The sequence below is a fragment of the Candoia aspera genome, chromosome 1 (assembly GCF_035149785.1).
Source record: "Candoia aspera isolate rCanAsp1 chromosome 1, rCanAsp1.hap2, whole genome shotgun sequence".
Classification (NCBI taxonomy): domain Eukaryota; kingdom Metazoa; phylum Chordata; class Lepidosauria; order Squamata; family Boidae; genus Candoia; species Candoia aspera.
In genome coordinates, this window is record NC_086153.1 from 80,628,001 (window position 1) to 80,642,392 (window position 14,392).

At 40.2% G+C, this 14,392-nt stretch overlaps 1 protein-coding gene across 1 annotated transcript in view; it reads left to right on the forward strand.

The window, feature by feature from the left end:
• AGPAT4 (1-acylglycerol-3-phosphate O-acyltransferase 4) overlaps positions 1 to 14,392 on the forward strand; it is a 73,491-nt gene that overhangs the window by 46,497 nt on the left and 12,602 nt on the right. The window contains exons 4-7 of the mRNA XM_063307784.1: positions 3,009 to 3,170; positions 5,014 to 5,167; positions 13,454 to 13,556; positions 13,829 to 13,904. Of these exons, the coding sequence (XP_063163854.1) occupies positions 3,009 to 3,170; positions 5,014 to 5,167; positions 13,454 to 13,556; positions 13,829 to 13,904 (495 nt within the window). The remainder of the gene's footprint in view (positions 1 to 3,008; positions 3,171 to 5,013; positions 5,168 to 13,453; positions 13,557 to 13,828; positions 13,905 to 14,392) is intronic.

The following is a 14,392-nucleotide window of genomic DNA, read 5'->3' on the forward strand; positions in this document are numbered from 1 at the left end:
ACCATTTTTCTCCTGCTTTTATGCTTGGGAAATAAAAGCAGCTGAAAGTGTTGTCCTTATTACTAGAAAGGTATTGGTCCAACAAAAGAACTGCTTTGAAAAGAAATGCTTTGAACAGTCAGTGTAGTATTAAAGGATACCAGCATTCAGAACATCAGAGATAATGTCAAAACTCATATATGTCATTTTCATGGAAGTTGGGCAGATTTGGATCTTGCCAAGGCAACCAGATGTGACAGTAACTAGAATCCAGGTGATGCATCAGGAGAGACATTCAGTGCCCTTGAATGCATGTATAGCCAAGGGCTAATTAAGTCCTATTACATCTCCTATGCATGTATCTGTCATTAATTTTGAAAATAAGCATCCACTACTTGTGTCTCTGATTTTCTTTTCAAGAGGCAGAATTTAAATTCCTTTTCTTTTTCATCACTGAACTCCTTCAGTATACTAGTAATGAGGGATAATTTGAAACAGGATTATTCTACTATGTAAATAGAATAATAAATATATTCTCTGGGGCTTTCTCTCAATATTGATAAATAGATCTGCCTGAATTAATGTGATCAGAATTAAGAAAAATATGTGAGGGGGGAGATTCTTTTCTGTTTACTTCTGTTTTATGACTTTTCATATATATCTTCTGTCTAGACCATATACAGTATTTGCATTTAGCTTAATTTACTTTCCAGTATTCTGTCCCTTTTCCAAGAAATGTAGGTATGCATTTCTCTCTTGTACTTGCACTTTGTATTCCAAGCAGCAAAGAAATCAGTGTACATTTTTCAAAGAATCAAACAGTGCACCCTATAATAAGTGGGCCAAAGTGAAGTCCTGTATTGAATTTATAATGTGTGGCATGGTCATTTTTCTCATGTTGCTTTCTGTGTTTTGCAGAATGAGTCTCACTCTGTATATTTGACTGATCCTTGTGATTCAAGATGTTGAATCAAACTGTTGATGTTGATAGGATATATTAAGAGGATTTCTGTAATGCATTATAAAGGTTCACCTAATAAAATTGATTAAAATGATCACTTTCATTAGGTATTAACATGTTTATTTTTCATGTGCTGAAAAATTGTGTATGTTCTTAGTTTTGATTTCCATTTGACAGCTCAACAAAGCTTTCTAATAACAAAGCAGAAACTGAATACCCAAAATGAAAATAAAATAAAGAGTATCTTGAAGCAGAATTGGAGTGCTACAATAAAGACACTGTTTTTCTACTGAACAGCAGTTAGTACAATGTTGACATTGTGTTCTGCTGCTGAATAAAAGATCTTAAATCAGCATGATGCAAGCTGCTGCAAGGATAATGCCTAACTGTCCTGATAACTTCAACATATCTTAAACTTGTTTTTAACACCAGTCAGAAAAGCTGATCACCTTTGGTAGTGATGTTGATATGGAGGAATTCTCCAGTTTGGCATAGGATTAGCTAATGCAGTTTTTTTCCAAACATCATCTTGACCCTATTGAAGCTCAAGTCAATCCCTTTTTTAAAAGTTCCACCCCATTTATTTGGAGATGGTTATGTTCAGAGAGCAAGCAAAACTGGATTAAGCCTGTGTGTGTGTGTGGATGGATGGATAGATAAAATAACAATAAGCAATCAGGACAAAAACAGTGTCTGTAGAAAAGGATACCACTGCATTTCTAGGCAAGAATTTTTCTTACTTTTTGCCAGCTGCTTTAAACTCCTGACAGAGGAAGGCCAGGGTCTTCCCCCTTACATCTCCATGAAGGAACAGCATTTGGCTTATGGAACAGGCCATGTAAAAATTGAACTGAGAGTGAATTTGTTCTGAGTAGCAAGAATTAAATGACTGGAATATTCTTTGTTTCCTAAAAAGAGAATATTAACTATACAATAAAACATGGAATCTCAGAGGGTGACAAAACTCTTGCGTTAGGGGGGGGGAAGGAAATATGAATTCTAGGATCTGAATGGCCAGTCAAGTAATGATAATCAATGTTTCTGCTTCTCCAAGGATTCGTTTCCATCACTTAACAAGGGTGCCCTTAAAGAATATTTGTAATCCTATGCCTGTGAGTATATTTGGTGTATTAAAACTTCAAGTTGATATTTTTCCACATCATTTAAAATCGCTTTCTCCATCCCAGTTGACCTCTATGATACCCAACATATCAAGAAAACATAAAGCTTTGCTTTGGACAAGGAACTCTGCCTTATGAACTGTCGTGCAATCTTTTCTGTTTACTGAGCAAAGGCATGGAAGGGCTAGTACAGAGATAGGCAACCTGTCTAGATGTTCTGGATTTCAGACCCCATAAACTGTAATCGCTATCAGGGATGATAATCTCACCAGTATGGTCTACTTTGTGAGAATCAGTTGTTACAGGTTGTTGTTTTGTTTTGTTTTGTTTTTTTGTGAGACGGGGCATCTCTGCTCTCATCTTTGGCAAGACATGGCATGCAGCACAAATAGAAAAATGATGGAGAAATCCCAAACATGTTAGGCTGTTGCATCCTGGGGATTAAGCATGAGGTAGGGCACTGCCCAGCACCACCTGGAGAGCCAACCAGTGGGGGGGGGGGCGATTCTGTTCCGTTGTGGGAAGCCTTTTCTGAGCACATTGATCTTGTTGCTTAGTTTGCCTCACCCCGTACCTTCTCAAGAGCGAATGGAAAGTTGTCTAATTTTGGTAACACCCCTTCTAGTTAAAACTGGAGGTTATATGAACTGTAGTCCACAACATCTGGAGGATACCAAATTATCTTTCCCTGGTATAAATGCATCCTTCTTTGTTGTGTTGATCAAGGTTTAACTTTATTTTGGTGTGGAGGGAATAGCTGCCTTGTGGGCCATGTGAGAATTCTTGAAGCTAAACTTAATTCTCCCTTTTTATGATGTCTGTTGTATTTGTACTCCAAGGAAGCCAATTGTACTTCATCCAATTGCAACCCTTCCATCTTCTTGTCATACCTGCATATCAATATCTATTCAAATAATTTGGATTGCTCTCTTTTCTATGTTTTGTAGAGTTCCAAAGTCCTTGCAAAGAAAGAACTTTCCTATGTGCCGATCTTTGGCTGGATGTGGTACTTCCTGGAGATGGTATTCTGCAAGCGAAAATGGGAAGAGGATCGGAAAACTGTCACACAAAGCTTGCTTAATCTCCGAGATTATCCTGAAAACTTCTGGGTATGAAACATTACTGTCAAGTAGCACTGTAATCACTATTGCATTTTTAGAAAGCCTGGCAGGCAAAAGGCTAAAATACTCTCTGAATTTGAATAAAGTATGTTCTATAAATGTTACGAGTCAATAAGGGGAGATGAGATAGTGATTTCAATTTCATTTTTCCATTAAGAGAGAGTGCAAATGGAGTAATAAGTGGGAGAATTACTTATTCATCCACTGAAAAACGAGATGGGAGTAAATTGGGTCTGACTATTGGGAACTCATGGCAGTACAGGAAAAAAAGCAAAGAAGTTTAATAGGTCAGCAAACAAAACATGCTTGGATATATTTATTCCTAGATCCATTTTGTTATGGTGTTTATGATTTATTTCTATTGACCTTCTGGAAGATTTGTTTACTGTTATTTCAGTTCTGTTCTTTCAAACTGAAACTGACCTATGCAGGTTTTACAGTGCATGCCTAGGCATATCTATTCAAAAACATGTCCCATTAAATTCAGGGCAGCTTATGCATTTTGTAAAAGTTTATATGGTTGCATTCTTAATCTGTTTGTTAGATGAAAGGGGTTTTTTCCCCCATGAATCAAGTAGACATTTAGATTGTTGCTTGAAAACCACTTATTGCCGTGGTCTACAGGTGTTTGGCTGGAATCTATTTGTAAATTATGATCTGATTTAAAACAGATTGTAAAAGTGACAGTGCTACCATACAAATATAAGAAAAATTTAAAAGTGAGTCCAAATGCATATTTGTATTTTAAAATGGATCTAGCTTTGAAAAGGTTGACTGCTGATCTAATCTAGGGTGCAGTGTGGACTGGATTCAGTCTGCTATTAAACCTGCATTTGGCTTTTACACATTAGATAATCTGTTGAGGATCTGTGCAGGTCTGCCTGGAAACTCTTGAGTTTTAGAGAATATTGTGTCATTTTCTAGGATAGAGAGTTGCCACTTTTCACTTTATCACTTCCCTGGTTTTGGAGAAGAGATTTTTTTTAAAAAATATTTTCCATTCTCTTTCCTCCCTCCTTCCCCCCAGTTGATGCCATTTGCTGTTTTTAAAAAAGAAAGCTCTAAACATTATATGCAAAGATGCATCTAATTCAGCCCTTGCTGCATTGGCAACCAGGAGAGGTTGAATGCATGTTTGAATCATAATTCAAACAGGGAGCCCCCACCGTACCCGAAAATAAATGTAATATGTAGCTTGACCCTTAGAATGCAACCAATATTGCTTTCAGCCAATCTTTCAGGGAAGCATATCTGCCATTTCTGATATGGTGATGTGTACTGTGATCACTGCTGAATCAGATAGGAGAGCCTAAATAGGAATTGATAAATGTTTATGGCCAAATACTCCTTAATGCATAGCTTTACATTGTTCCAACTACTCATGCTTAAAATAGTGCTAATAGCAATACAATCTTTGTGTTTTTAAAGTAGTGCAAACAGAAAATGGCTGTGTTCTTTGGACAAGAGAGAAGGCAGCTACTGGTAGTCAGAAGGAACATTGTGATGCTAAAACTGCATGCTAATTGTCCTTGCAAAAAGGCCTTATCAGCTATAATCTGTAGTAAAAAGTGAAGGACCTTGCAGATTGTTCTTCCTGAATTGTGGAGATTAGACCTTCTAGGGCATTATGTTTAAGCCTTAGGAAACAGGTGCATGTCTGAGATTTATCACAATGCTGCAATTAATATATAGATTAGAAGCGGTCTTTTGTTTTCCTCTGTGCCCCCATTAACTGGCATACAGTATTCCATAAAGAACTGCACTTCTTTTACCCCCATCCATCTCCCTTATTGAACATCTCTTCGGTTTCCTCTCTTCTTCTTCTCTTCAGTTTTTGATTTACTGTGAAGGCACAAGATTCACTGAGCAAAAACACAAAATCAGCATGCAGGTGGCTGAAGCCAAAGGCTTGCCGAAGCTCAAATATCATCTCCTCCCACGAACAAAAGGATTTGCAGTCACCGTCCAGTGTTTGAGAAATGTAGGTAAGGAATGACATACCCAACACATCTAAGACACCATTTTAAATCTTTGTTGGCCATCAGGGATATATTTTAGTTAAACTGGTATCTGGAAATGAAGCAGGCTGACGTCAACTCTTCAATTGCCATGTTTTGAAAGATAGCCCTGTTGGTGGATGATGATGTCTAAACAATGCTCTCTTCCTTTAAGTCTTTCCTCAAGCTCCACTAATCATACATAGATAGCCATATTTTGATTTAATTGAGGTATGAGATTTAGCCACATATAGCACCAATTCCTTAATTCCTCCCTTTGCAGCAGGAGAAAACAAACCATGTCAGTGTCTTTTAACCATAATTTGCTGCTTTGTCCTTTCAAGAAACTATGGTTAGCAACTTTGGGACCCGTAGAATTCAAAAGCTTGGGTTGACAACCCTCTTCAGCTGAGGTAGATTCCCATAAGGTCACCAGGAATGGCTGGGCCTTGACAGTGAATCAGTCTATTAAAAAGAATAAAGTTATGTTTTTATGGCAGGAATGGGCTTTGAACTTCTGCTTTATCTTCTCGAAACATAACCAAATCAGGCCATGCCTTCAGTTCTTTTAGCTAGTCTTTTGTCCATATCCTTGTTTTTACTTAGTGCTAAGCCATCGTGGGTGGTTTTGTATAAACCCAGACACTAATATGTTGTACTATGGCTGTTGGTTGTAGGGCAGTTTAGCCTGACCCTGTGTATTTTATGTGTTTATTCTCTTTGGCTCTGTTTTGGTCTCTGAGTATTTAATTGGTGACCATCTGATACTTTGTTTTGCTATGTAAACTGCCTTGAAAAACCACTTGAATATGTTGGACAGAAGGACATTCAATTGAATGAGCTAAAAATAAAATAGTTCTACTAGTGCTAATAATTTTAGAATATCATTCCATTTTATTCTTGTCTGTTTTCTGCCCCAAAAATATGCATCCTCGGTGCTTATCGGGGAAAACTAATTTTTTCCTAATACTGAGCAGTTTGTGTGCATATTTTGTGTGCCTGGGGTAGGAGTCTCCGATACGGAAGAGTGATACAGGATGAAAATTCAGTAAAAAATTCTGTATACAGGAATAACATGTAAAATACATTTCTCTTGTAAGCATGAAAACAAATTGTATTCATGAATTATTGGTTCTGAATATTAATGGCTTGAGAATTGGTTCACTGTGATCATTCATAGGTTTACAGGCATAAAGGAGTATAATGCCATCATGTTTTCATTCCATTATGTGTTATTCTTTAGCTCAATATATGAGGTAAACATCGTTACTTACTAAATGTCCTGATTTTTAATAAGCATACTGCATTTTGAGAAAGCAGCATACAGGCTTATATACATGTTTAAGTAGTAGTTGTAACTTTCTGGCTTAAATTGTGTTTCTTCTTCTTCAGAAGAAGAAATTCTTTCTTCTTCAGAAAGATGGAGGTAGGGGAATACGTTTTCAGTGCCTTTCAAATTGTTTTCAACTTCTGACGTTTTGCTTTCTTTTTTTAAAAAAAATAAGCAAACTTCACCCTTTTCCTTACCTTGTAGCATTTATATGGCTGCCCAACTTAGACAGTGTGAATTCAGGTGGCATACAAAAAGGAAAAAGAGAGAGAAAAAAACACAATGAACTGATAGAAAACAACCTGTCTCGTTGAACTTATTCAATAACTGTTAGTCTTTTGAGGTAGTCTAGAACCAGAAGCACAACCAGGAGCATCAGCACAGTCTTTATTGTCAGGTTACATGAAACAGAATCGTGCAAGACTGAAAGTATTTCTCCCCTCCTCTCCTTTTGGTCTCTGGAAAACTAGAGAGGGTCCCTTCTGAAACGCTTCCTGTGCTTCCCCCCCGCCCCCCTGCGGACTGAGCTGCCTCTTATCAGACCACTGCCTAGGCTGTGGATCTTCCTCCTGTCTCCCAAGGTCATTCCCACATACCATCATAATAATAGAACAATAACATGACGATCCAAACTGGAATCTCCTATAATATATCAGATTGGGAACTCCAGTCATCCGGACTCCAAAGCCTGGGGAAATTGCCAGGTCTTAACCACCTTGCTAAAGGTGGTTAACCATATATCAGGGGGAAGGTTGTTCCAAAGGGCAGGAGCTGCCACCAAGAAGGCACACCTGCTGGGTCCCATAAGATGACATTATTTCAGTGAGGGGACCCAGGGTATGCTCTTCTTATGGGAATGTCCCAAAAGTAACACAGTCCTTTGCCACGTCGGGCTTAGCTCTTGAGCACAGCAGCCTGCAACGCATATACGGCTGGAGTGGAGGAGCACCCAACATCTACAGTGCTAGAACTGTCTATGGATGGATTAACAGAACAACCACCACTGCATCCTGGGTAATGAAAAGAAATCTTAAGGAGGTTTGAAATAACTTCCAAGACAACAGGCTGCTAGACATAAAAAGAAAAGTTAATTTATTAGGAGAGTGGAAACGGTTCTTCAAGATTAGGCTTTTCCCCAGAGACTATGGATTGTCCAGTTCACAGAGTCTTTGTTTCTAGGACGGCAGCCACAGAGGCGTGGAAAACGCCCTGCAGCTTCTGTGCCTTAATGCAGTCAGTGGCAGAAACACATCAACAGTAACAATTGCACCTTTTGCACCTAGCAGTTTTACAGCGTTCTTCTGAGCCTCCTTGTTCAGAACCAAATGGAAACTCTGAACTCAGGGATTTTGGGGAAAAAAACATAGCAGGAAAATATTTACTTATTTTTCAAATTTTATCACTGCCCATCTCCCCGGAAAAGATATACTTGAAAAAGAGACCACATGTTGGAACTTGTCTGTAACAATGCTGCAAGCTGTTTGTACTCGGTTTTTATCTGGGATTGTATACTGCAACAAGTATTCTATTGGCAGCATTCATCTCCAGTTATGTTTCGGAAATGAAGTAGCTTTTAATTTTTAACCAATTTGGGTGAAAAATAGATTTTCTGAAGCTTTGGGGATACTTTTGCATACTCTTTTTTTCTGCGTAGTACTTTCTTTCATCGGTGTTGTTGTTTATTCGTTTAGTCGCTTCCGACTCTTTGTGACTTCATGGACCAGCCCACGCCAGAGCTTCCTGTTGGTCATCAACACCCCCAGCTCCCCCAGGGACGGGTCTGTCACCTCTAGAATATCATCCATCCACCTTGCCCTTGGTCGGCCCCTCTTCCTTTTGCCCTCCACTCTCCCTATCATCAGCATCTTCTCCAGGGTGTCCTGTCTTCTCATTATGTGGCCAAAGTATTTCAGTTTTGCCTTTAATATCATTCCCTCAAGTGAGCAGTCTGGCTTTATTTCCTGGAGGATGGACTGGTTTGATCTTCTTGCAGTCCAAGGCACTCTCAGAATTTTCCTCCAACACCACAGCTCCAAAGCATCGATCTTCCTTCTCTCAGCCTTCCTTATGGTCCAGCTCTCGCAGCCATATGTTACTACGGGGAACACCATTGCTTTAACTATGCGGACCTTAGTTGTCAGTGTGATGTCTCTGCTCTTAAATATTTTATCGAGATTTGTCATTGCTCTTCTCCCAAGGATTAAACGTCTTCTGATTTCCTGACTGCAGTCAGAATCTGCAGTAATCTTCGCAACCAGAAATACAAAGTCTTTCACTGCTTCTACATTTTCTCCCTCTATTTGCCAGTTATCAATCAAGCTGGTTGCCATAATCTTGGTTTTTTTGAGGTTTAGCTGCAAGCCAGCTTTTGCACTTTCTTCTTTCACCTTCATCATAAGGCTCCTCTCAGTTCCTCTTTGCTTTCAGCCATCAAAGTGGTATCATCTGCATATCTGAGATTGTTAATGTTTCTTCCAGCGATTTTAACTCCAGCCTTGGATTCCTCAAGCCCAGCATGTCGCATGATGTGTTCTGCGTACAAGTTGAATAGGTAGGATGAGAGTATACAGCCCTGCTGTACTCCTTTCCCAATCTTAAACCAGTCTGTTGTTCCGTGGTCTGTTCTTACTGTTGCTACTTGGTCGTTATACAGATTCTTCAGGAGGCAGACAAGATGACTTGGTATCCCCATACCACTAAGAACTTGCCACAATTTGTTATGGTCCACACAGTCAAAGGCTTTAGAATAGTCAATAAAACAGAAATAGATCTTTTTCTGAAACTCCCTGGCTTTTTCCATTATCCAGCGGATATTGGCAATTTGGTCCCTAGTTCCTCTGCCTTTTCTAAACCCAGCTTGTACATCTGGCAATTCTCGCTCCATGAGTTGCTGAAGTCTACCTTGCAGGATCTTGAGCATTACCTGACTGGCATGTGAAATGAGTGCCACTGTTCAATAGTTTGAACATTCTTTAGTGTTCTCCTTTTTTGGTATGGGGATATGATTTTTTCCAATCTGATGGCCATTCTTGCGTTTTCCAAATTTGCTGGCATATAGCATGCATTACCTTGACAGCATCATCTTTCAAGATTTTGAACAGTTCAGCTGGGATGCCATCGTCTCCTGCTGCCTTGATATTAGCAATGCTTCTTAAGGCCCGTTCAACCTCAATCTTCAGGATGTCTGGCTCTAGCTCACTGACCACACCGTCAAAGCTATCCCCGATATTGTTATCCTTCCTATACAGGTCTTCTGTATATTCTTGCCACCTTTTCTTGATCTCTTCTTCTTCTGTTAGGTCCTTGCCATCTTTGTTTTTGATCATACCCATTTTTGCCTGGAATTTACCTCCAATGTTTCTAATTTTCTGGAAGAGGTCTCTTGTCCTTCCTATTCTATTGTCTTCTTCCACTTCCGCGCATTGCTTGTTTAAAAATAATTCCTTATCTCTTCTGGCTAACCTCTGGAATTTTGCATTTAATTGGGCATATCTCCCCCTATCGTTGTTGCCTTTTGCTTTCCTTCTTTCTTGGGCTACTTCTAGTGTCTCAGCAGACAGCCATTTTGCCTTCTTGGTTTTCTCTTTCTTTGGGATGTATTTTGTTGCCACCTCCTGAACAATGTTGTGAACTTCTGTCCAGAGTTCTTCCGGGACCCTATCTACTAAGTCCAGTCCCTTAAATCGATTCTTCACCTCCACTGCATATTCCTTAGGAATATTAGTGAGCTCATATCTAGCTGATCTGTGGGTCTTCCCTAATCTCTTTAGTCTGATCCTAAATTGTGCAAGAAGAAGTTTGTGATCTGAACTACAGTCAGCTCCAGGTCTTGTTTTTACCGACCGTATAGATGTCTGCCACCTTTGGCTGCAAAGGATGTAGTCAATCTGATTTCGGTGTTGTCCATCTGGTGAAGTCCATGTATAAAGCCGTCTCTTAGGTTGTTGGAAGAGAGTGTTTGTTATGCAGAGTGAATTGTCATGGCAAAATTCTATCAGCCTATGTCCTGCTTCGTTTTGTTCTCCCAGGCCATGCTTACCTGTAATTCCAGGTGTCATTTGACTACCCACCTTAGCATTCCAGTCTCCTGTGATGAAAATAACATCTCTTTTAGGCATGTTGTCCAGTAGGCGCTGCAGATCCTCATAGAATTGCTCTACTTCAGCTTCTTCAGCATCTGTGGTTGGGGCGTATATTTGGATCACTGTGATGTTAGATGGCTTGCCCTGAATTCGAATTGAGATCATTCTATCGTTTTTTGGATTGTATCCAAGCACTGCTTTAGCCACTTTACTATTAATTATGAAGGCTACTGCATTTCTTCTGTGGTCCTCTTGTCCACAGTAGTAGATCTGGTGGTCATTTGGTGTGAAGTGGCCCATTCCAGTCCATTTCAGTTCACTGATACCCAAAATGTCTATCTTTCATCTTGACATCTCACCAATAACCACATCCAATTTGCCCTGGCTTATAGATCTTACATTCCAGGTTCCAATGGTGTGTTGGTCCTTAGAACATCGGATTCGCCGTTCACCACCAGCACCGTCAGGTGCTAGCCATCCTTTTGGCTTTGAGCTAGCTGCGTCATCACGTCTGGGGCTAGTTGAACTCATCCTCTGTTCCTTCCCAGTAGCATTTTGACCATCTTCCGACCTGGGGGTCTCATCTTCCGATGGTATACCAACATATCTCTGGTTGTACTGATCCATTTAGTTTTCACAGCAAGAATACTGGGGTGGGTTGCCATGACCTTCCCCAGGGATCGCATTTAGTCTGACCTCTCTGTCATGACCTTCCCATCTTGGGTGGACCTTCACGGTTTAGCTCATGGCATCATTGAGATGCTCAAGCTCCAGACACACATCAAAATGGGCAAGTGGAAAGAATGTGCATCTTTCTTCTAGTGTCTTAAAAAACACTTATTTCAGACAAAGAGGTAGCGTTTTTTATTTACGTATTGGGACTTACAGTTAAAGCCGGCAGTATTAATAGCAGTGAATGATAAACTACTTTGTAGAATTTGCTGAGGTTTTCTTGCTGGAAGCAGGGAGTTTCCACTCTGAATGAAATGTTCTTCTCCCACCTTCATTCATCCCTCACTGTCTCACCTACACAGAACTAGCCCTGAAGTCAAAGTAGAAAGATCTGGTGCCTTTAGATGGTGCTTGCGACAGAAGTGCAGGCCCAGCAAGCATAATGGCAGATTGATTTAGCACCATTTGGTTAAATGGCATCTGAACAAGCACCACTGAATTTTCCAGGGCCTGTTTATCTTGTGTATAAAGCGCTCTGGGTTCTCCTCAGATCTTTAATTCAATTTTTCAGTCCATTCTGCATGGGTTCCTCACTATCAGCCCTTTGAGGTAGTCCAGATAAGAAGCACAAACCATGAGTATTAAGGCTACCTTTATGTAAGGTTACAGTAACAGAATCTTGGAAGTCTGAAAGCACTTCTCCCCTCCTTTGTTTTTACTTTCCAGAAAACTCTGGAGGATCCCTTCTGAGGAGCCTCCCACACCATCTTTCCTTCTGGGGGCTGAGATATCTTTTGCCTGATGGCTGTCTAGGCTGTGGCTCTTCCTCCTGTCTCCACGGTCATTCCCCAGCCCATTACACTCGCTCACTACTGTTGCGGCAGTTACTGGATTATCCATCACTTCCAGAAAGTGAAAGCACAACCTCTCAAGGCCCTTTTTCTTTTTAATTTCCTTGCGGTGCTTGAGATCCATCAACTTTTAGGAGGTGCCTCCCTTTCCCTAGGTTAGCCTTTGGAGTCAGGCAGTCTGGAAACCACCAATGCTTTGGACAAGGCTTCTTTTCCTCTTCTGCCATTCTCTCAGGAGACCCTGGGAGGGGGCCTTCCAAACTGCACTGCTGCTTCTTGATAGACTTCCTTTGGATTAATATATGTGAATGTGGGTTTACTGACTCCATATTTATGTGACAGGGTGCTTACTCTTCATGCACAGAGTGCCCTGAGCACATTGTAGGAAGTGGGAGAGTCCTCTTTCTTTCTCCGGAGGCTGTCTTGGAGATGCAGATGGTCTAGTCATGTTGTTCCTTTTGGTGGCTGAGGACCTGCATAATAGCCAAGCTCACTAGACAAGGTAATTTGGAGGGGATAGCAGTGAATGTACTTCTCTCTCCAACTTTTCTTGTCAGGATATAAAAGGCAAGTGGTTGGGAACCAGGTAAAAGGCTATTTACTGCTGTTAAGTGGGGGCAGATTGTACAGATTTACCAATGCACTTTCAGGGTGCTTTCCAGAGAAACAGGAAAAATGTCATCCAGAAAACCAAAATAAATTGCACCAATACATCCTTGCAGCTTACCTATAATTTAGCTTCCATTAGGTCATGTCTTAGTCTGGGCCAGGCAGGACCATGTCCTTCTCTTCCCTTCCCTTCCCTTCCCTTCCCTTCCCCATATTTTGTGAGTCTGGGTATCTTCTTTTGACTGAATTATTCCACTCTGGTTCTTGTTGTTTTGCTGGCTTGTTTTTCACAGGCAAATGAGAACGACGCAAGATGTAATGCTCAGTGTGTAGCATGCAGCCTCCCCTCAATTTTTTCTTTTTGTTAGAGTAACCCTGGGTGAGGCCCATCCCAGTCAAGACCACCAAGTGAGGAGTGTAATATTAATCAAGGTCACATCAAGCCAACTACAAATTTATGCTAAAAAAAGGCAGTCAATACCTTACCATGTTTAACCTACTATCTTATAGGACCTCATTTTCATTCTTACCCCCTGATTTCCTTCCCTGGGTTAAACTATTAATTGTTAACATATTTTTATAATGTAACACTTATTTTTCCTCTTAACTGCCAAAGCTCTTATCATTTTGATAAACTGAGCTTATGTAGTGTTCGCAAGACAGTGGGATAGTTACGTATTTAGAAACCTGTGACAGCAATCACCATGCTTTGACTGGTCCTCTTTTGTAGTTTCAGCTGTATATGATTCTACGCTGAACTTCAGAAATAATGAAAATCCAACTTTGCTGGGAGTTTTAAATGGGAAGAAATACCATGCAGATTTATATGTAAGGCAAGTACCTTCTTCCTTTCTTAACATGTTCAAATGGTACAGTGTAGTAGTAATCCAAGAGGAGCTATGGTGAAAGTGCATTTAAAGCATGTTTGATTAAGCTCTATATATCTTTATATCGGAATATGCCCACATTTACCCACTGATACTTCTACTTCTTTTAAAAAGTCTTGTTGCTTATATTCCACCATAAATGAAAGTAATCATGGTGGTTCTGTGGTTTGCTTTTAGTTCTTCTCTTCACCCTGTGCTCTCCTCTTCAATATTTCTAGGCGGATTCCATTGGACGAGGTTCCAGAAGATGAGCAGGAATGTTCTAATTGGCTTTACAAACTCTATCAAGAAAAGGTTGGTTTATTATTTAATCATTCTGATGACGATTAAGACTTGACATGGACCACAGCCTCTAAGGAAGCAACTTCCCTTGCCACAGTTGTGTTAAATTGACCTTCTCAATGCATTTAAAAAGCCACACTAAGAGGAGGGCATGTAAAGTTGTGAAATCTAAAGAGCCTGCTGCTTTCTTCTGTGGCACAAAACACATTGCCACTGGATCATTTACTACTGGATTGTGTCCTGGATTGTGCGCAGGATGTTCTGTATAGAATTCTTCTGTTTTTCTGCCTGTTTTCCCCTCTCCCAGCTTAATCAACTATTTGTGCGTAAGTGACTGATAATGCCAAGGCAGTGTTAAGTTGTTGTGCTTCAAAGAGAGAAACTTTTATTTTCAATTTCTCCCACGTTGGCTAGTATCCTTTAAAAGCGGTGGTGCAAGCCTCTCTGAGATTTTTAAGTAAAGTCCCCTGGGGAAAGCCATATTAAAAAAAAAGTGAAAC